The sequence below is a fragment of the Rhipicephalus sanguineus genome, chromosome 11 (genome assembly GCF_013339695.2).
Source record: "Rhipicephalus sanguineus isolate Rsan-2018 chromosome 11, BIME_Rsan_1.4, whole genome shotgun sequence".
In the NCBI taxonomy this organism is placed as follows: domain Eukaryota; kingdom Metazoa; phylum Arthropoda; class Arachnida; order Ixodida; family Ixodidae; genus Rhipicephalus; species Rhipicephalus sanguineus.
In genome coordinates this window covers 68,197,349-68,219,095 of record NC_051186.1, presented here as the reverse complement: position 1 = coordinate 68,219,095, position 21,747 = coordinate 68,197,349, and the positions used below count along the sequence as shown (strand labels likewise).

Below are 21,747 nucleotides of genomic sequence, written 5' to 3'. Positions count from 1 at the left end.
TTCGCATCGCGGTGGCGGAAAAGTTTCGCCCTGCGTCACTGGAGACGCGTATAAGAAACAATATTGGCCTCGAGGCCCACCACTGGAAACGCCGGCGCCACCGTCGGCGTGACGTACTTGGCAGGATCACGTGGTCTCCGCGGCCGCGTCGGCTGCTTGTGGCGCACTGCCGCGTGCTCTGAAAACGAGTTTCAAGTCCCACATGCGCTGCGGTCTGTTCAAATTCGGAAGTTTTCTCTCATTTTCTACTAAATTGAAACCATTTTAATAGAGTGGCTGCCTCCGAAGGCGACGAACATGGGGCTCTACCGCTCGGTGCCGCAGCGCCGCGCTTATGCAAAGGAGCCCAGTGTCAGCCTGCACTGGTAACCGCGGGACAAGAACAGCGTGAAGCATGGGTTGTAAAGCTCAGAACCGGCAAGTAGCCATCCGCTACGAGTCTTGTGTGCAACAAGCACTTCCGCGACGAAGACTTTCGTTACTGCGTCGGGCCTGCGATGTTCGGTCAGTAGCAGACAGCGCGCACTGAGACGATGGCTCGCGCGCGCTTCCCGCCGGCAAATGATGCTTATCTGCCACAGGATGGTAAAAAGCGCTACATTTTACCACGTGCGATGCCATCTCAGAACCCTCCAATGCGACCTCTTGATCGTCGGCCCGTGCTCAGCGTCAACAAAATCGGCTGCAGATGCACAAGTCATTGTTTAGATACGTTGAATTAAAAAACGCACAGGGCCCTTATGCATTCGTTAAAGATGACTAGAAGGCGAAAGCCAGCTTCTTCTTGTCAGTCGATGTACTGATTCTCCCGCGTTACTGTATTTTCTTTCTTTTCCTAGGCGTCCGCATGCTACTACATGCTCGGTCTCGTAGACTGGTTCTTCCTTCCACCAGCAATCTCGAAGTGGTGAAGCTTTGGTCTATGAATTTGTTGATCACAGAGAGCGGCAAGTTCACAACTGGAATGCAAACGGAACGATAATAAGGAGCATTAAAAAAAAAGGCATCGCATTTGCTCACGTTTTGTGTGAGCACCAAACGAAACGAATGCGCTGAATAAAGAAACAGAAGCAGCGGCATTTGCCCGCTGAGAAGACCGATCAATACGCAGTGCGAGACAACTTGTCAAATGACATTGAAACGTACCAGAATGTAGACCGAAAAAGAAAAAAAAACACTGAATCGTCGGGACGGCAGATCACAAAGTTGTCATGCGCACCGAAGCCGCAGTTGTAAGGAAATTGTTTTTGAACTGCTCTGATAGCGTCCGCGCAACAGTAGTTGTTTGTTTACTCACAAATTCTCATGTTTTGCGGCCTAAAGTTCACAGCGCGGTGCCAAAACGCGCTCGTAGCAAAAGCGAAACCATCAGTACGACGAACATACATGCAGACGCTCATACATGTAGAGGCACCGTCAGTCGTCGCGAACCCGTGCGATCGCTGGCTTGAGGCTTCTTTCTGTTATTCTCCGTTTGGTTATACAGGCAGTCTACTCTAACGAGATATTTCACATGTTTGCACTCAGCGAGTGACTACCTTTCACGCAAGAAGCCGGTTCAGGGGTCTGCAACGCGGTGACAGCGTGAAGCGGGTGCTCGGTTTTCTGCAAAGAGACGGCGACTGTAGACTACCTTGTGCTTTCAGTTCGTCGAAAATGATTATCTTGACAGTAAAGAACACAGTTCATTTCGAAAGTACTTACAGAAATGCCCTGGAGGGCTTCCGCGAGGTGTTTTTGTAGAGCGCCGACCAGGGGCGTAGCCAAGGGGGGGGTTGGGGGGGTTCAAACCCCCCCCCCCCCGAAATTTTTCAATTTTGCTTGCGTATATATACGCGCACACATACAAACGCACGCACGAACATACATGAAGTATGGGTGAACCCCCCGCTACGCCCCTGGCGCCGACAGCAAAACCTATGGGGAGCGCGCCGGCGGCATCCTGCCTAGCACGCAATCGAGGCGCGTCCGATAGAGGGCGACTCCGTAACTCCTCGAGGCCAATATTGCGACAATACTTTTGAGTGCGGCGAGTTGGTTGGTATACTTAGGTATGTGCGCTCACACGTTTCTGGGTATTATTATTATTATTATTATTATTATTATTATTATTATTATTATTATTATTATTATTATTATTATTATTATTATTAATATTATTATTATTATTGGCACAACGCCTGCCTACTCTTCCGGGAGTGTCTCTTTCGTGTTCCACTCAACAAACTTTCGCGGAGCCAGAAAGATTTAATGCATAAATTTAAACGAAAAACGCAAAATCACGTCGTTGAAAGGCTGCCAGAAAGTGATCAATCAACATTTCTAAACGCACGAAACTCCTTCTCAAGCCTGGAAGTTCGTGACTAACGAGAGCTTCGGATGTGCCAAAATACGGCTTTCGAACGAGGCCGCTTCAGCCCACTGGAGGTTGCAGCGATACCAATGCCGTTTTCTCCCCTCCCCGAAAAGACCTCTCATGGACTCTTTCCCGAGGTTACAATTTACTTGCGAGCTGTGATAGCGCACTTTTAGCGTGCTTTTTTTTTCTCCTCGTTTCGTTTTGAAACCTTGCCTCTTTCCGGAAGTTCAGACTTCCGGAAATTCTGTTTTTTTCTTCACCTTTTTGATTTCCTGCAGAAGCACAGCCGTCATGAAGGAAAAAGCTCGCGGCGTACGCATACCTTGTAGTGGAGCGGCTTTTAGAATGTTTGCATGGAGTGGCGGTACACATACGAAAATCCTATATATGGACCGATATAAAAACATCCGTATATGGGTATATTGAAAATTGGGTAGATGTGGACATATATGACCAATATGATATATATGGCCATATATGGCCATATATGTCCATACCTACCCAATTTTTATACGCCCATATATGGGTATGTGTTCCCGATGCTATAGCATCGGCCTCCGTTTCTGGGCTGCAATTCACGTCTGTCGTAAGGAATTCTCAATTCAGCGCTGCGCTTCGTCCGAGTGCAAACTGTAAACTCTAGGACTAGGCCTGCGTTAAACTTTTATGACACAAGCAGCAGTCACAATCCCGATGAAAGCGACAAAACTCGCGTAAGGAAAGACGACATTCGTAATGTCCATGTTTCGGGTGTGTTTATTCATAAAGGTATTTACAAACTCTGACCTTCGCCGGTTGTTTGCGTAGAACGCGTGATCCTTTTCGTGAAAGATGGAAAATTCAACTGCTTGTTGAATTTCTCCATTGATTACAATATAAAAGATTGCGAAGGGAACTAGCAAGGTGTGTTTATTATCCGCGTTCCTTGGGCTTTACTAAGCATGCTACTACTAATCATGTTACTAAAGTTTCAATAAACGCTTTACACGTTTTTTTTTCTTCCCATGGAGTACAATCTATACAATTACATCTACTCCATGTCAACTCTAACCTCCTCCTCTGGCTGTAGTCACTGATCGATCTGGAATCGCCCGATATTCTTTCGTTCGTGAGAAATAGGCTGTATGCGTCTAGTCGTTTTATATGCCCCCTGGCTTCGCAATATCTCTGTTTTTTTTGTGTGTGTTTTTAAAGTTCTTGTCTCTTTTCAATGATCGGTCGTAGTCCTTCCGATCATATCGGTGAAAGTGGTGGCCGTGAAATAGCTGTAATAGATGAAAGTGCCCACAAATTGAAGTTCGCGTTGATCCACAATTTATTCCTTTTAGGTACGGTTTAGTTCGCGTTGTGTACTGAAACCTGCGTAACTGGTGTTTGGTACGTCGAGCTGCGATTATGTAACCTTCTCTCCAATCGTGGTTCTTTTAACATAATTTGTGGAAAAAATTTAGTAGCTTCATTGATGAAATGACCCGAAGATTGCGGGATCGTATCCCGGCCACGGCGGCTGCATTTTCGATGGAGGCGTAAATGTTTGAGGCCCGTGTACTTAGATTTAGGTGAACGTTAGAGAACCTCAGGGGGTCGAAATTTCCGGAGCCCTACATAAATTTCCGGAGCTATACATAATTTATTATGTGGCTTTTGGTTAATTGGTCGACTGATTGATTGATTGATTGATTGATTGATTGATTGATTGATTGACTGACTGACTGACTGACTGACTGACTGATTGATTGATTGATTAATTAATTTAATTAATTAATTAATTAATTAATTAATTAATTAATTAATTCATTCATTCATTGAACACCACATACACACAGCTTAAAACCATTTATGAGTTTTGTAGCAGATTGATTAGCTAATTAATCAGTTATTCAACTTTTTGATCTCTTTCAATAACTATTAAGAAATAATTTATTATGTAATTTTTGGGCAATTGTTTGTTTGGCCGATTGATTGAACTCCGCATACACAGTGTTAAAAAACAAATTTTGAGTACCTTTAGAGTGCATTACATTATAGGGGAACATCTACACAAGTAACTGCATTGGTTATCGTGGGGACACACTGCTTTCCTATGAGCCTGTCGGCGTCCACTTGCTTGTGTATTCGTTTGCTACAGCTGGACACAAACGCATAAAAATAAGCCGTCACAGGTTCAGTGCGATGCTATCTTCTTTCCTGCGTTGATAGCAAGAAAATAAAAATAGGCAAGCTCGATGGGTTTAGAGGAAATTGGAAAAGTCCGACATGTCACGAATGAATCGCTGAAACAGGGGTCGAAAGACTGGCGGACGACATTTGAATTTCAAAGTTGCTCTCAGAGCGCGCATTCCTAGTTACTATCGACCTCACAAACGAAGTTCTGTAAAAGAAAAAAAATATATATATACAACTAGAAATATTTCACTCGGAGTGATTTATTGCTACAACTCTCACCGGAAAAACGCCGGTGGAACGCGGTTCCATCACAATGGGGCAGCCACGCCGTGCGCATTCGACGCATTGCTCGGGCTTTCAAAACAAGAACAAAGCAACGACTTCTGCATAAATCTTTCCCGGTCAATATTCAAATCGACTCAAACTCGGCGTCGACTCCCATTGCTATTAGACTCGCTTTTTTTGTGTGTTTTCGAGCGCTACGTCGTGTTTACCGAAAGGCCATAGTCGAAATTGGGGATAGAAAAAAAAAAAGAAAAAGAAAGGACTGCTAGGTGCATGCGCATTTCGCCTCGTTAGCTCGTCAGACCTGTTTTCGACGTCAGTTCTCCGCAGACTTTACAACCATTTCCCGGCCTGTCAGCTTGCATTAAATTTTTGAACTAGTCCTCGCCGAGCGTACAATAATGAAGCGTCAGAACTATTGGTTTTTTGTTTTCTCACTCGTCATATGCGCTTAAAAATTGTGGAAGGGAGCGTGTTCACGACTCAAATGCGAAGCATTTTCTGTGAACAATAGTGGTATTTATCAGAAGTTTCTGGGTCAGAATTAAAAAAAAATCATTTGTATATACGAAACATTTCTTTATGGACAGAAAGTATTGACCGTATTCCTCTGTCATCAAGTGTCCAAATGTGATTATATATCCTCCTCCTTGTCGTCATCATCATCGTCATCATTATCATCGTCATCAACATCTCGTTTTACGTCCGCTGCATGGCAAAGTATAACCAATGATGTCCAATTTGCCCTACCTTGGGATCTGACTGGAATCTCGGACTCTACTAGAAATCTAACCTATCTTGGAATCTACCTTTCTCGGAATCTAGGATTCTATCTATCTAGGAGTCTACTTATCTTGGAATCGAGGATTATATCTAGAAATTTACCTTTCCCGGAATATAGGATTCTATCTGTCTGTGAATCCACCTATCCTGGAATCTAGAATTATACAATCTAGGAATCTACCTATCTTGTAACCTATCTGTCTGGGAATCTATGTTTAAATCTCGGAACCTCTCTTGGAATCTGTTCGTACAACTTGTACCCTGTCTGATATATGACTTTGGTATACGCGGTTAGAGCGATGTAAGTATTAGACCAACTGTTTGCTCGTCTAACTTCTTTTCCCCCTCTTTTTTTCCCACTTGCAGCAAAGAATTCTCACTGTTTGTGATCGACAACGAATCGTACGAGAAGGACGCCGTCCTCTACATCGAACTCGGAGAGCCTAAACTGGAGGAAGGTAATGTTCGGTCTCCTCACCATACTGTCCTTTGATTTATCCCGTTCGTGTATGTCTGTGTTTTCTTCCACGCTTCGTCACGTGATGCACCCTTGCAGTGGTGCCTCTAGTCGCTACAGTTGTCAGCCGTAGAGTCGCGACGTTAACCCGTAGAACAGCGGCCACTGTAGAACAGCGAACAGCCATTCTGCACAACGGACCTGTTCTCGTTGTGGCTTTCAGCTTTACGACTGCTTAGAATGGCGGCCGAAACGCCAGTTTACCGCTGCTGCTAAGCTTTATAGTGCAATTGCGTTACCTTCGGCACACATTTAACCACACTGTAAAGAGAGAAACAAAAAAATTAGCCTTTAGTTGTTTCGTGTGTTTAATGTGTGGGAGGATCGTTTAGCCTACTTGTACTTTGACTCTGTCCCTTCTGCAGTGTTGCGCGGTTAACGCCGCACAGTTTTCACCGAATTATTCGGTCGCGTAGCTTGAAAGCGCAGACTGACGTAGGCTATGCATCTAACCTAATGCGTCTTAACTAACACGAAATCCGAATCTATACAGGGCATTATCTGAACAGTTACAGAACGTTATTGTTGGAGACACGAAGGGAGGGCGTGAGATGGTTCACGAGGCTTAGTAACACGACCGAAAACTTTTGTCGCAGGAAAGTCGGTAGAGAAACAAAAAGAAACGAATAAACGACAAGGTAATGTCACAGCAATTGGAGCTACGTGTTAGCGCAGTAATATACTTAGGGTGCATCTTAAGCTGCATTTTGCTGACATCTACTTTTCGGCAGGAACGAAACGCGTTCGTGGTGAGATTGGCAAAACATTTTGGAGCTCTCGAAAGCCACCTGGCTTTAAGGCAGTTAAATAAAAAAAAGTAGGAGTATTCTTGCCTTCAAGAACATCGGCCATACATTGAAGAGTCCTTAAGAAGGATCTAGGATAATTAATTCTGGTGTATTTGTCTTTAAGCGAATCTCGGGGGTAATTCCGCTGTTCTTGAGAACAAAAAAGAAAGTGTTAGGATAGTTATTGTGTCAAAGAACTTAACAATGCGAGGATACTAATGAAACAGAAAGAGTGGACAGGTTTACGTTTATTTTTTTAAAGGAAGATACCGTCGCGCGCTAAGCTATTCACGCAACTAAATAAAACCAAACAGTTGCGATTATGAATTGGTCGGAACGCTTGACCAATTTAACAAACAATCAAGGAGTTGCGGTTTAAGGAGCCCAGGGTCAATATGTGTGCCATTGATGCAACTGTATTTTTTTTAACAGTTATACTGTTAAACGGTATAACTGTTTTTAGCAGTTTAACCTTATACTACGCGTCCATTAACATTACTTTCAAAGGCGTCTTTTACTTTACCAAGCAACCCCCGAGTAACAAAAACACTCGCGCAAATAGGTTATCAATATGGAAACACAAATCGACAAGCCGAAAGCGAACCGAAATTGAACCAACTTATTTTACCTTTCCGTTTCTTTCTTTTTCTTTCTGTTCTCGTTGTCACGCGTTCGTGTGGGTGACGCTGGAAGCATGAGCAACTTTTTGTCGTCACGTGTGTGACCTGTGTCTCTCTTTAATGAGGCGTGGTGTCCCAGATTTTTTGCGATGATTTGGTGGCCGCGCCTCTCCTAGGGGCAACGCGGCAACGCCCATCAGCGATGCTCCAACAAGGCACGTCCGAAGTTCCAGATCGCATCATCACTCATTGCGCTTTTTTCGAGGCTTCGCGCAGCGCGCGAAAGCCTGCCAGGCGGGGAAGCTGCCTAGTCGGTGATCGCGCGCTGGTGCTGACCTTTATAACCCTTGACCAAATGGGCTCCCGAACTAAAGTTTTGAATAACGGTTATCGAACTCGGAAGCGCTGTATAATCTCGTTTCGCGTATTAGGAATCCGCAACGAGTGAACGCTTCGGCAGAAAGAAGTTGCAATATTTGAAATGTAGTGCGTTTGGGTGTTTTGAACTAGCTGAAAGCGAGCCATTACGATTTGTAGGAGATCTTAGAACGCGCGATAGTTGCGGACTCCAAGAATTGTACCATCACCGATTGCGCGCGTTTAACCCAGCGCTTTACTCCGTTACATGATATTTTACTACTAATTGAAGGCGGTTATTGGCACAGCAATGAAGCTCGTAAAAACGCACAGGCTAATCTGCTAAACGCCATAAAATCCGCCTTCCCGGAAGAATGTTTAAAGTATTGCGCTTGCATCGGGCGACAAGTTGGCGTAATGATTAGTAGGTGTTGAATCCTTGGGGTGTCCTAGGTTAGTTTAGCTAACTCAAAGAAAAGATAAGCAAAAATTCTGTTGAAAGACGGTGTTTGCTCATCAATTCACTTACGCCAACAATGGCATCTGCATCGGTGACTCGGCTAATCAGAAAAGAATACAAAAAAAAACACACACACACACAGTGTCCACCTTGGTTAACGATAGCGGGAACACCCCGTATAGCCCGTCAAAATAACCACAAGTGGCTTAGGCTCACTCGCGAAATTTAGTTTTGCTTAGAGCTAGCGACGATCCCAGACTCGGCAAAATTTTACGCTTTGCCAGGTGTTCGGCTCAGACGCCACAATTCTAAGCAGCCGAGCTCACTCAGACTTAAACTCATCGAAGTATTCCTCAGTCAGACACAGACTCGAGCTCAAAGGTCAGACTGCCTTGAGCGAGTCAACGCGCTAGTCACTCAACTCACGAGGGCGAGTCAACTGTCGTTTGAGTTATGCCATATCTGACTCGATACCTGAGTGAGTTGGCCGACCTACATGAGCGCACCTCTTAACTCGCTAAGCTACGAACAAAAACGATTTTCAAAAGAAATTGTTCTCCAGGAATTGATCCTGCATGTTCACAACTTGGACGCTGCGCGGAAATATGAAAACACAATTATCTTTCGTTTGTCCCACGAAACTTGACTCGAACTTACTAAAACATGAAAACGCCCAAGAATCAATTCCTGAATACATTTTCTTCAAACACGAACTCCCGGGACCAGAGTTAATGTTCTGGTAATTATATGGTGGTGCAATTTCGAAACTGTGCCAGCGCGAGACCTCCTGTATTAGTGACGAATGAGGTATACGAAATCGCAAGCAATATGATGCAGACACTAATGGCACGGGCCCATTAAATTACTTTTCTTTCCTGATTATTTTTTTGTTTTGGCTTCACTCTCTTCTTTTAGCGATAATGAGGCTTAAAGAAGCTAGTCATTTGGAACTGTATCGCACGATTTTCGCAACACACGCTTTCAACACTTCTGCACGACAACGTGGAATTTCGTTTCGACAGATTGGATTACGTGTGCGCGCAGCGGTGCTTCGTATGAGTACGTACCAAAAAAAAGGGGGCGGGGGGCGTGGCAATTTCTGTGATCGTAGCTGACTGCGCAACTCGGTACCCGAATTACGTTCGAAGGTTCGACGCAGGCTGCAAATGAAGTCATGTTTAACCAGCATCCATATATGTCTTATAGATGCGCACACGAAAGAAAAAAAAAAAGAAAAGAATTGGGTCCTTGCGCAATTACGAAATACGGAGAGGAAACGTAAAGGGTTGACGTGACTTGCTGAAACGCGAACTGGCGACTCCATTAGCTTCGATTACAAAATCCTTACATTTTCTTTATGTGTACAGCTAGTGCGTGCTCCGACAGCATTTATCAATTCATGAATAGAAAGAAGGACACTTCCGCTAATCTATCTGAAAGAAGAAAACAACTCACAGGGTCTCTTAAGCAGTCTAATAAGACGACGCCAAGGCGAAAGCCATCTTTTTTTTTTTCCTTCTCAGGCGATGTATTGATTCTCCACCGCCCCCCTCAGAAAGCTTCCTGCACTTTACCTGGTTTTGCATTGCCTCCGTGACCGGCCCACCTGCGACCCAGACGTGGTGTCGTTATGACGTCATCATTTGACGTCACGGTGTGTGACGTCATGACGCCGTCACAAATTATAGCGATCTGTGACGTGACGGTGACGTCATATGATGACGTCATCACGCGATAATTGTTTGCGTCATTCGTGTTGACGCCGACGCCGCGGGATGCCGACGGTCAATTTTCGCGTTTCATGAGGCACCTGGGGCTTTCGCCGTAAAAAAATTGCCTAGTTGAATGCTGTGAAACCAAGCTTGTCGAGCGGTGTCATACCGTGGAAAAGGATGCCGCGGCGGTGGCCCGCGCGTCGGCGCCCCCGTACGGCAAGCACCGGGACATATTCCCGGCGGGGAAGTCACGTGAGTTGCATACCCTGGCGAGAGTCACGGGACAGGAATTGAGGCCTCAAGGCGCGCGCGACCACCGGCTCGCGGCTCTCGCCGACCGGCGGAGTGGGGTACGCGGGAGAGGAGAACAAACCGACACTGCGCATGTCCGTTGCTATGACGACGCGCATGCGAAGAGACTCAGCTTCAAGGCCAAATGCGCGCGCAAGAATGTTTTCTGGGTTTGTATCGGGAGCAGTAGAGCGAAGTGGGGTTCTACGCCTCCTGGAGTAGAACCCCACTTCGAAGCATCGGTGAGCATGAATAGTAAAAAGAAGTTATCGCTGACTGTAGCTAACCTTACTGTAACGTCAGTGTTACTTGAAATACTATTAGATCAAAGCATTGTATTTAAACAACAGCAATTATTCCTTATTTATAGTATACCTGACGTTAATATGAACACGTCAACGCTAGGCGCAATATTTCTTAGCATTGGATTTGTCGATTTTAGAGTACCTACTAAGAGTATCGCAGTGTCGTAGTATCGTATAGTATCGGAGTGTACTCGTATGTACCCCGGGAACTCGGCTTAGACGTAGTTACCTGCCTGTTTCGCAGTTTTGTGGGTTTTGGGACGTTAAACCCCAGATATTATTATTATTATGGCAGTTCTGTGTTGCCATTTATTGTACAACATGGGAAACGAGAAACCGGAGTGCCTTGTTGGCGCTGATGGGCTTCCTATGACTGTCGTTTGTGACGTGTCGTTATCACGTGACGTGACTTTGTGACGTGAGGTTATGATTTGGTTGTGACGTGTCGTGTTGTCGTTACAAAAGCCTTATTCTTGAATGCGTATTCGTTATTGTGCTTGTGCTGCGCAATTCCGACTCTAGGAAACGAACGAATGTGCTCGTCAAAAACGGCGTTGCATGTTTCTACTTAACACTAACAGCGTATACAACGCGACATTCTGCATGCCTATAAGCCTAAACAACAATTTCGTGCGAAAATTACAGTTGTACGGTTATGTGAAACAATTTACAATATTAAGCTAGGAACCGTTACATTAAACATCTGGCAAGTGTTGATTAACAGTACGATGGACTACATTTCCTTCTCCCAGGGAAACGTCTCCATGCGCTTGGCTCTTTGTTATTGCAGGAAATCGGTTAACGTGTTATACTAACAGATACTGGTTAATGGTACTTTTCTTCAAGCATAAAAGGGATCAACAATACTGCATGCTGGATTCTGGATAGTGTTTTACAGGGTAATATTAAGTAATCAATTTTCTAATGCTATTAATTGGCGCTGGCCTCGAATACGTCTGCATCGCACGAAGTGAACTCACTTAATGCTTAGAAAGCAACACAAGAACGATTCATGCGGCCACAGCTACGACAAGGTATAAATGACCTTTACATGTATACATTTTAGTATTTATGCATTGTATACATCAGCCAGAGGTGTTAGCGAAGCCTTCTCCTACTTTATCTCGATTAGCCTCGTTTAGAGTGTTGTATTACGTAAGGCAACAAAGCGAAACTATGCGAGACCACGTCAGGGACGTTTCAACAATACAGTGTTTGAGTGGCCCCGGGTTTTCTCGAAGCTCTTGGTTGAGATTGTGGAATTCGCTCTGCAGTAAACCTAGCTGTCGACATAACTCGCTTAAAGGCGTTATACAGAAAGTTGCTCATGCCGACACTCGGAATTGGAGGATTAAGTTTTATCTTGTTTTATCGGCACTTTTACAAGATTTTCGATAGGTCAGTCGAACACATAAGACAGGCGAAGCAACACTCGAACCGAGTCAAAGAAAAAATGCATCCTGGTAGCTTTGACTTTATCACAGTCTACAACCCGAAAACAAAAATTGTGAGCCAAATTGACTGACACTCAGTCACTTAGTTGACCGAGTTGTTCAGTGATGACAGCTGTATTCGCAGACACAATTCTCATGAACCAGTTGCTCAGAGGAAGAAAACATCATGATTTATCGCGCGTTGAAGAAACGTCAAAACAGGAATTACAACGTTTAGAACTATCGGTTGACTTCACAGAAATGTTCAATTTCCTTTAAAACTTGAACACTTCGGAACTACAATATCACGTAGCTACTTTGGCGATAGCATATATCAGATCTACAATCTCACATAGCTACTTTGACGACATAGCTACTCCACCAAGGCGACGTTTCCGTTTCCGCGCTCAGCTTCAGATACCGATAGGCTGAGGCCAACTTTCGGGAAAGCGTGAAAACTTTTAAAAAATAAGCAATGTGCGCGACATGTAGCACGAACATATCCACGACAACTTCTGTACAGCATTAAGCGAATGGACGTTTTTTTTTTATATATGTCTTCCATAACGTGCAGCTTTTGTACCATAAAATGACGTAGCATCAGATACACGACCACGTAAAGAACACATCACCAGAACGGGTGCTCACTTTGTTTTTATTTCAAGCAAGCAACAGGCATATAAATGTACCACTGAAACGGGTCAGCAAGAAAATTCACGGGGTCCCGTATGCATCCGCCTAAGACGACTCGAAGGCGAAAGCCATCCTCTGTTTCTTTCTCTGCTCAGTCGATTGAATTGATTTCCCCCGCCCCCAAAAGCTTTCTGTGCCTAGCGCTGTTTTGCACTGCCTCCGGGATCGGAGGCATTGCGAGCTTTCTGCTCCTCACGTGCCTCCGGGACCGGTCCACCTATGACCAAGCGACGATGCAATGCGATGTCGTCATCATGTGATGTCACAGTGACGTCACTGGGACGTCATGATAACGTCACAGATTACGGTGATCTATGACGTCATGGTAACCTCATATGGTGGTCTCATCACGTGATGATGATTTTTTGCATCACTCGTGTTGATGACGCCAATGCCGACGGTCAAATTTTGCGTTTGATGAGGCATCTAAGGCTTTCGCCTTAAAATTATGAACATTTGAAAGTGAGCTCCCGTCCTTTGGTGGTTGTGTTCTTTTTCTCGTAGTCGTATTTCCGGGGGAAAGCGTATTACTGATACAAAAGACCCACAACCTAGCCCAACAGTAACTACTACATGACCTACAGCTTTCGTAGTGAGTAGAGGGCTGTTCCTGGGCTGCACTGGCTTTTCTTTTTTTCTTTTCGTAGCAGTGGCCGTCATACAGTGACGTCATCTCTTTCTGTCTATACTGCCGCTTACGTAGTGAGTAGGAGCGATACCTGTGCCGCTTTGTAGTTTCGCAATGTCATGCTCTGTCTTCTCTCTCGCTTTCTCTCTCTCTCTCTTGAAGGGCCTTTCTTGTTTTGCTAGTTCTCTTGCTTTTCTCGTAATGTGTGATGATCTTTAGATATTCTGTTATCATCTTTTATACCTATCTTTCTGTATCCGCACTCTCGCATTCTTATGATTTTTCTTGCACCATTTTATTTCTTTGCGCCTTGACTTTGACTTTTCTTTCTGAATGTTCTCACAGTGTTCTTCTGTCTATGGGAAATGTTCTCTAACGTGCAAAGTGAAGGATTTCCAGCGACGACAGCGAGCGTTCTCGGAATGGGAGTCCATGTCGAAGACAATGATCTGAAAGCCTAACGATATATATATATATATACACTGCATTGAGGGCTCTATATATAACCATTAGAACATTACAGAAGCCTTCTAAAATTCTAATAGGAGATCCATTACGTCGGTTTGAATGCGCTCATTGTTTTGAATTGCGCCTCTGAAGGATATTCAGGCATGCAGTTGTGCAAGTGCCCATAAAATTTTCAGAAGTTACTGCTTCCTTTAGTACGCTATGTGAGCGGAAAGTATTGAAATTTAGGCGCGAATCACGCACAAATACCAAGATCGTTGTTACGTGTTCATCGGAAAACCAGAATAAGAGGAACCACAATTTCTCTGCGCACCACAAGGTTCCGTCTTGCATTGCGGTCGTGTCTGGCAAATTCGGGTAAGGGCGGATTGCGATATATCTGTAATACAGTGCATATTCGGTCCTCGACAAGGTAAGACTTTGTGATCGGAAGTTACTTAGAATTTCGCACTCTATAGCCTATCTTGTAATCAAAATGTGGCTTCGGCACGTAAAATTTTAGAAAATTGATACAGTTAGAATAGAAGTTATCACGAAAGCATTACATATGCTTAAACATTCAGGCAGTTCGGAAGCGCAACTAAGTATCAAGTGCATCCTTTGCTTCTCGAATATTTTGCATATTGATCTATTTTTCTGCAACGCTGAAGAAGTAAACAACTGTAAACAATATTTGCAGTGTTACTGGAAACCCTTCACGTTTGCTCAACAAAAAATACATTTCACTTTCACTTTATTTCCCGTTCTTTCTTGTGTCTTTGTTCTGTTCAGCTCTAATTGTTTCGCGCTTGTCTTGAAATTTGTGTTTGTTTCCTTCTTTTCTTTCTGTCTCTTTATTTTTTATTCTGTGCTTCTTCTTCTTCTTTCATTCCTCGACGCGGGGGTTCGTCTATTCCCAACTTGTTCAAAATGTGCATCCCTCCTCCCCCTGTTCCCGTGTTCCCAAACCTGAAACCCGTCGTCCTGTGCCACCTCCTGTTCCTAGACGACCCTTACTACATCCAAGAAAAGCTGGCCTATGAGAAATCAGGTAGGGGTAATCGCACAGGCTTTTATCTACCCCCCAACTCCCTATGCGATCTGCACTGCTCGCCCCCCTCTATTCGCTTGCAAAACACATTCGCGATTACGTCAACCTAGTTTATACGCCTGCCAGCTAAGCCATTCTTACTCAATTTTTTTTCTTTTGACTTGCATCACAGTGGCTATACTTCACGCGATTTTTTTCCTATCTTATACGCTGTTTGATTCTTGTTACTATAGCACTGTCTTGCGCTTGTAGAACACGCGCTGCTCGCATTGAATGAAATCGAGAATGAATGATCACTTTTGAGCCCGTTTCGTGTAACCGGTATGAACAGCGTATCGCTTCGTCACTGCGCATTGCTCAATTTCTGTTGTACGTGAATGGTTGATGGCAGCGCTGCCTCGTACGCCTGCACTGGAACAATTTTTTTTCTTCTTAAAACGGTCGTAAGCAACAGCTACCTCCGTGTTCCTCCAGATACCATATTCTTCTTTGTTTCTTCTTTATGAATATATGTCGCAAATGTCCTGCACACTGGTCGGACGGGTAGTCTATAACGTTGCAACCGATGTTGTTTGAGAAGCGAAGTATTCTTTCGAGCGGCCCTGAATAACATAGGGTTATTTACACTTAGATAGGCGTACTTTTACTTAAAGCAACCTTTGGCAATTCCTCGACTATCGGAGATCATCACTCACATCGGCTATGTGAGGGTCCTACAAATTATTTACAGAATATTGCTCACCTGTGTAGTTTAACCACGCTTTACGACGTGATTATTAACAGTTTTCGTGCTTATAACGCGAACATTATTAGTAACCGTGTCGTAAAGTGTGGAAGATAGCGACACGGCTGTTTCGCGTATTGCGCCTACTTGTACATGCTGAGAAACTAAGATTTTAGTGAAATAGATATCCCATTCAAGCAGTGGCCGTTGAAAGTGACCGAGCAGTTCCAAAAGAATGTCCCGAGGTATCTGCAGGAGCAACGGAGAATGCGTTGTTTATCACCGTTTATTTTTTGCTTGTCTTTGCTGCGCTCATGGACATCTTTTTGATGTATCTTTTGCACTTGTCCATGACGCAAGCCGCACTTTTGGCCTGACCGCCTATTCACTTTTTTGTGCATCGTTCTCCCTTACTTGCTTTGGGGCAAGTAATATTGCATCACACAGAATTCGACATTCAAGATTGTCATGTCAACGACTCGTCAATGGCTGAGATAAATCAGCCCAAATTTACCCCAGCCAGTTATGCCAGACCGAGTAAACGGATCTTTAGCAAGACTATAGCGTGGAATTTAAAAAAAAGCTTATTTTGTCGACTTCAATTAAAAGTTGGGCTTCACAAAAATGAAATGTGTATCCAGGATCTTATGAAAGCGTACTTGCAAGTTAATGCTAAGGGGTAATATTTTAATGTAAAGTATTCGTTATGGGTATACACTTCCATGTATGCGGCAATAGGCACAGTTCTCAGGCACCCAATCAAAGAGTCAGCTATGTAGTAAAGCACAAGGACATTAAACGTCCTGTGTAGGCAGGAATATACCACAATTGGTAACATTCTTAGCTCTTTTAGGTTAAAAATGGTCCGCTTTTTCGAACTTTCGGAGCTTTCTAGGATATCTTCTAAATTCAGGATGATGTATAAATAATGAAAGCTAAGCTAGTCCAATCACAGTTCCGGCAATGTGCAATCGCTACTTGTTGCTCAGCCCGAAGTAGTGAGTGTCAAGAATCAATTCGGTTTTGTAACACAGACTTCATAAGACAATCGTTCGGCTTAACAATGACTGCATAACTAATCACTTCGAAGCTAAACACTAAATTGTGTTACCCAAGCGCCCATCCCCAAAACAAACTAAAACGTCGCGTAGTTTCATCTTCTCACAGAACGTAAAAATTCGAAGTACCCTGTTGTTTTAATCATTGATTTTTGCAACCTCTAGAACTTCTAAAGCTCGTCCTTTTGACTCTTTCAAAAGATACCTTACGAATACTTCACGCTATTTCTTCGCGTGGTTAAAGCTGTGGCGCGAAAATTGGAAAAAAAAAGATGAAGCACACTCACACAGACAAACACAACGTCCAAGAATCTGTCTATAATTGTGTATGTGCTTTCACTCTAAGAAAAAAAAAATGGTCTTTTGACTCTTTTTGAGGGGTTCTCACTTGCCCTGTATAACAGCCTCTTGTAAGGAGGCACATGAAGTCTATTTAAAGATCATTATACTGTCGTCGGAAAGCCATGGGACCCAAAAGAGAGTTATTGTGTCTTATTAAAGAGTGTCATGCATATACGTGGCATATCATGAAGTCAGTGAAAAAGAGTAACACATACTCATTTTTTTTTCTTAGAATATACCTGGCTTTTAGCGCCACGTTTCAACCTCACGAAGATTTAGCTTTCCACTCTTCCCATCCAACTCTAGCAGTCCTAAAAAAAATACTGACTTTATCTCGTAATTGACTTCTCAACGCACCCGTTGCCATGACAAAACTGATACCATCGCGCAAAACTTTCAAAAGTCCCAGTGGTTCCCACTTTGTTTTGCCTCGTAACGCTGCTCCCGATTGTGCAAGTTGTTTTGCTCAAGGTACGAACCCTGCATACAACTCACAAAGAAGTGTTGGTCTAAACCTTATTGGTCTATTGCCTGATGTACAGTAAGGGAGTTGTAATAATTCTCACAGATTGAACAGGCCTAAGAGTCTCCTGTCAAAATGCCCTTAACTAGATGTCAGCTTGGTTGGGGCTACTTCAGGTTACTCCTATAGAAGATTCTAAGTCTGGCGTCAGCACAGACGCAAACCTTAGTAGGATTGAGCAAAGCAGGGTGGTCTGAACTGTGTTTGAAAGTTTTCTGGCGATTGGTTCAGTTCCCACTTGAATGATCGTAATCTTGTGATACAAGCCAGGATATTGCTGTCTCTTTTCAGCATGTGCTAATTGGCATGACGCATGTCCGGCTGTGCTCGTCCATCGTGCATGTTCTGCCCGCACCGACCACACTTTGCTCATACTTTCACGTGAGGCGACAGAGTCTACCTGAAGCAGCTGTACCCTTTCATCAACTCAAGCGCTCAATTTTACTGCGCGCAACTGCTATGGATGCTCAATGTTTAAATGCACTGCAAATAAGGTTTCCTGTTGGCCGAGAGTACGCGTGTTACGGCTATCTAGGAAAATAATTTGAGTGCACTGTTATGTGCAGCATGTTACGCATAACACTACTTGTGGGGTTGAACCTAGTGTACTTGGATTTGATATTGACATTCACTGAACAGAACAACTAAAAACTTACTTCAGTCAGATACTAGTCCTGTCATGCGTACAGGTCGATGCAAAAGGTAGTTTCTCTTTCCTGTACGCTTGCTTTGGTTTTGAAGTTGAATATAGAAAACTTAATTCGTACACGTATTGATCACGTGACTAAGTGAACGTTACTACATGGTTCCTCTGTCAAGTCTGAGGCCACAGCTGCTTTTGCGTAGAACCTCTGTCGCTTTAACACCTTCTTTCAACTCTTTCAACTCACATTACATCACACCAACAAACACATTGTCATTATCAGCAACATTCTGAAGCGCGGATTTCTCACATTGTCATTTCTGAGAGCATTCGATTTCTGAAAGCTCTAACTGTTTTTACGCGAGAGTATGTGCCTTCAAAAGGCGCCGTGCAAAAAAAAAATAGTGTGCCAAAGTGTTTCATGCATTTTTTGCATGTATAGAGAAATAGCTATTTTTCTAGATTGTAAATATTACTCTATCCCTATATAACTGTGTAAATTACATTAAACATCCAATAAGAATAAGGTTTCGATGAAAATTCTAAAAAAAAACTATATAGAACTGTGAATATATCGTGGTGCTACCGTACGTGTATAACAGTTTCGATGCACAGCTTTTATGCCCCAATTTTTGCGTTTTTCCAGCAGGCATTGCGTAAACAAAATAAATAAAAGAAATTTTTTTATTGATAGAGGCATCATTCTATTTTTATTTTTTTTTGTAAGTGCGCGTCATTGCATTAGGCATGGATGAGGGGTACATATCCTACGTTTTCATTTGCAAAGAATGGGCTCGAAGCTAGCCCTGTACGCGCTGTGATAAGCGTTTAATTGCGAGCTGTACTCTGGTTCACCTTCCAGTTGCTAACAGCGTTAAATATCTTAATATGAGCTGAACATATCGTTGCAAATCAGCAGTGCCTAAAGTTACCAAGTAACCATTGTAAGTCGATTACGAAAGGCTAAAATGTTTTAATATTCCCAATGAAGTTCATAGCTTAAGGTTTAGCCGAAACACCTATGCTCGATTTCATCAGATGACTTGATGTCTCTCGAGAAAAAAAATAATAATTTGCGCTAAATGCACGCGTATGCTCCAAGACTAGAAAGTTACCCTGTTGAGCGATAATTATGTATCTTTTTTCAAAGAAAGTGCAGTCTGCTTACTTAGGCGAAATGTTTTTTTTAAACGGAACGTTTATTTGTTTGATTGTGTATATTAAAGATATAAACATTAAAGATAACATACGAATCAGCTACGTCGCGAATCCGCAAATAAAATCAGTAAATGCACTTTCCGTTTATGTAGGAATCGAATAAAACGAGTTGCCGTTTTTTTTTTTTTAATATATACGACTTTTCCATATTTTTGATACGTTCAGACTTCCGTATTGTAACAATAAAATAACATTACCTTCGACCGTTACACAATCTTATCATATTGTCCCATGAAAACAGCTCATCTTAACTCAGCCCTAATCTATGTGTCAGATCAAGGCGAAAAGAGACAGTTTCCTTGAAATTTTCGCAAACTCGTCCACGTGTCAGCAAGGCCGAAGCCATCGCGCGCCCTAATTTTCAAGGCTCTTTATAAAAAAAAAGAAGCAAACTCATCGTGTAATCGTGTAAAGACAAGAGAAAGCGATTTACTCGAGATTTTTCACAAAATAAATAATTCACGCGTCGCACAACGCAGGGCTCTAAGCCATAGTCCCTCGCTCTAACTTTTTTTTTCGGAGACGCTGTGCATCATTAACATTCGAGACGTGCCGCGTTTTTTTTTTTTTTTTTTTCAAAAAGACAATCTCTCTTTCACTCACCTAACGTCTTTCCTCCCTATCATGCTATCCGCCTCGACCCACGAAGGAGCTCTTCGCTCACTTTCTCTCGGTGTCCCGGCTATCTCGTTTTCACTTAACGGTCGTCGTAACGCTTACCGTCACGCTTGCGCGGCCCTTCCCCGCAGATCTCCTTCGCGAGCACGGCGTGGAAGATGTGCCCGAAGGTTGAACTCACCGAGGCGCAGAAGATTGCGCTCATGGGTCGACCGCGACTGGGCGACCAGTGCCGCTGCACCATCCGCATCAAGGAGAGCAAGGAGTTCAAGGTCGGTACGCCTTATGGCACTACTTTACAGACGCTCTTTAAGAGTCGCCATCTTTGGCGATTAGAAATGTTATCTGGACCATAGAGTTTCCCAATATTAACTAGAGGGAACTCTGGAGTAGCGATCGTTCAGCCACCATGGGAATGATGGGTAGTACACGTATTTGCCTAATCTTCGTCCTTACGGCTTCGAACGTACTTGTGGTTTTGTTTACTGTTGTGTTTTGGCGTTCGTTTCGGATAAAAGAATGGATCGTTGCGAACTTCGTGACCAGATTTGAATTAGTGAGCCTAAAAGGTTCAGGTGGTGAAGTGGAACTGCTGAACGTTTGCTGAACTTCGTCTTGCGACAAGGAGAATGCAGGCCATACGGAGCCGAACGGAGCCATAAGAACGAAGTTTAGACAAATACGTGTGCTGCCCATCATTCCCATGCCGGCTGAAGCGCGTGCGTTGCAGCTCCCATAGACACTAGCGCCAGAGTTAGTGTATCTATAGGAAACTCTATGATCTGGACAGCGCAACAAGACATGCACACGAGAAGAAACGATAAAGCACGAGACAAAAGCTTGTCTCGTCCCCTTCGTTTCTTCTTGTGTCCTTGTTTCGTTGCTATGCAGATAAAATTTCTACTACTTTTTTTATTATTTACAGATACTACGGGCCCTCCTCGGGTCCATGCAGGAGTGCATACGAACAACACATACTACAAATGCAATGCATTGACTAGCTTGGTGTAGTTGTAAAAGTAAAATAAATAACGAGTACATAAACGGAAGGGCACAGCAATGTGTTGTACATGTATTGCTTGTTAATACAAGATAATTACACTCAAAACAAGGTATATATCAATATCAGGCCATGTACATCAAGAAAACTAATATTTCTAATTTGCTCAGTGAATGAATCTAACGATACAGAGTTCATTGCTTCTTCAGATAACGTATTCCAATAAAAAATTGCGCGAGGAAAGAGAGGGCACATGTGGACATAAATGTATCTAACTGGTTGCCTAAAAGTTTTACTCTGACGCGTTCTGGCTGAAAGTTTCAAAAGGATCTTGAAGGTAACACCTCCGTGGTAATTTGAAGTCCCGGTGATAAAGTTCGTAAATGAATTTTAATATAGATGCTATCCTGCGCTGCTCAAGTTTTTTTGTAGGTTTGTCTTATTCCGTAAAGTGGTTAAAGTGGAATGTCGGGAGTAAACGTGTGTAAACTATGACTGACCAACACGCCCATTTCCCCGCCCTCGTCGATCGGGCAATTAACTTTGACCATTTTAAATGCGTAACAACTAAATGAACGCTCGCTGGGACGAAAGGGGAGAGAAAGCGCTTACAGCGTGCGACAAATCCCTGCAACTCCGCTCGAACTTGACGGACCCTAAAAAAATAAAAACAAAATATTCCGGCTGTCGATTCGTGAAGCAATAGACATCGGTAGTTAGGTA

General features: G+C 43.4%; 1 protein-coding gene across 1 annotated transcript in view; it reads left to right on the top strand.

Moving 5' to 3' along the window:
• The window catches only part of LOC119374471 (sodium/calcium exchanger 3-like), a 291,218-nt gene that overhangs the window by 248,741 nt on the left and 20,730 nt on the right, over positions 1–21,747 (top strand). Inside the window, 4 exon segments of the mRNA XM_037644580.2 lie at positions 5,960–6,051; positions 14,854–14,898; positions 20,156–20,193; positions 20,195–20,296. Of these exon segments, the coding sequence (XP_037500508.1) occupies positions 5,960–6,051; positions 14,854–14,898; positions 20,156–20,193; positions 20,195–20,296 (277 nt within the window).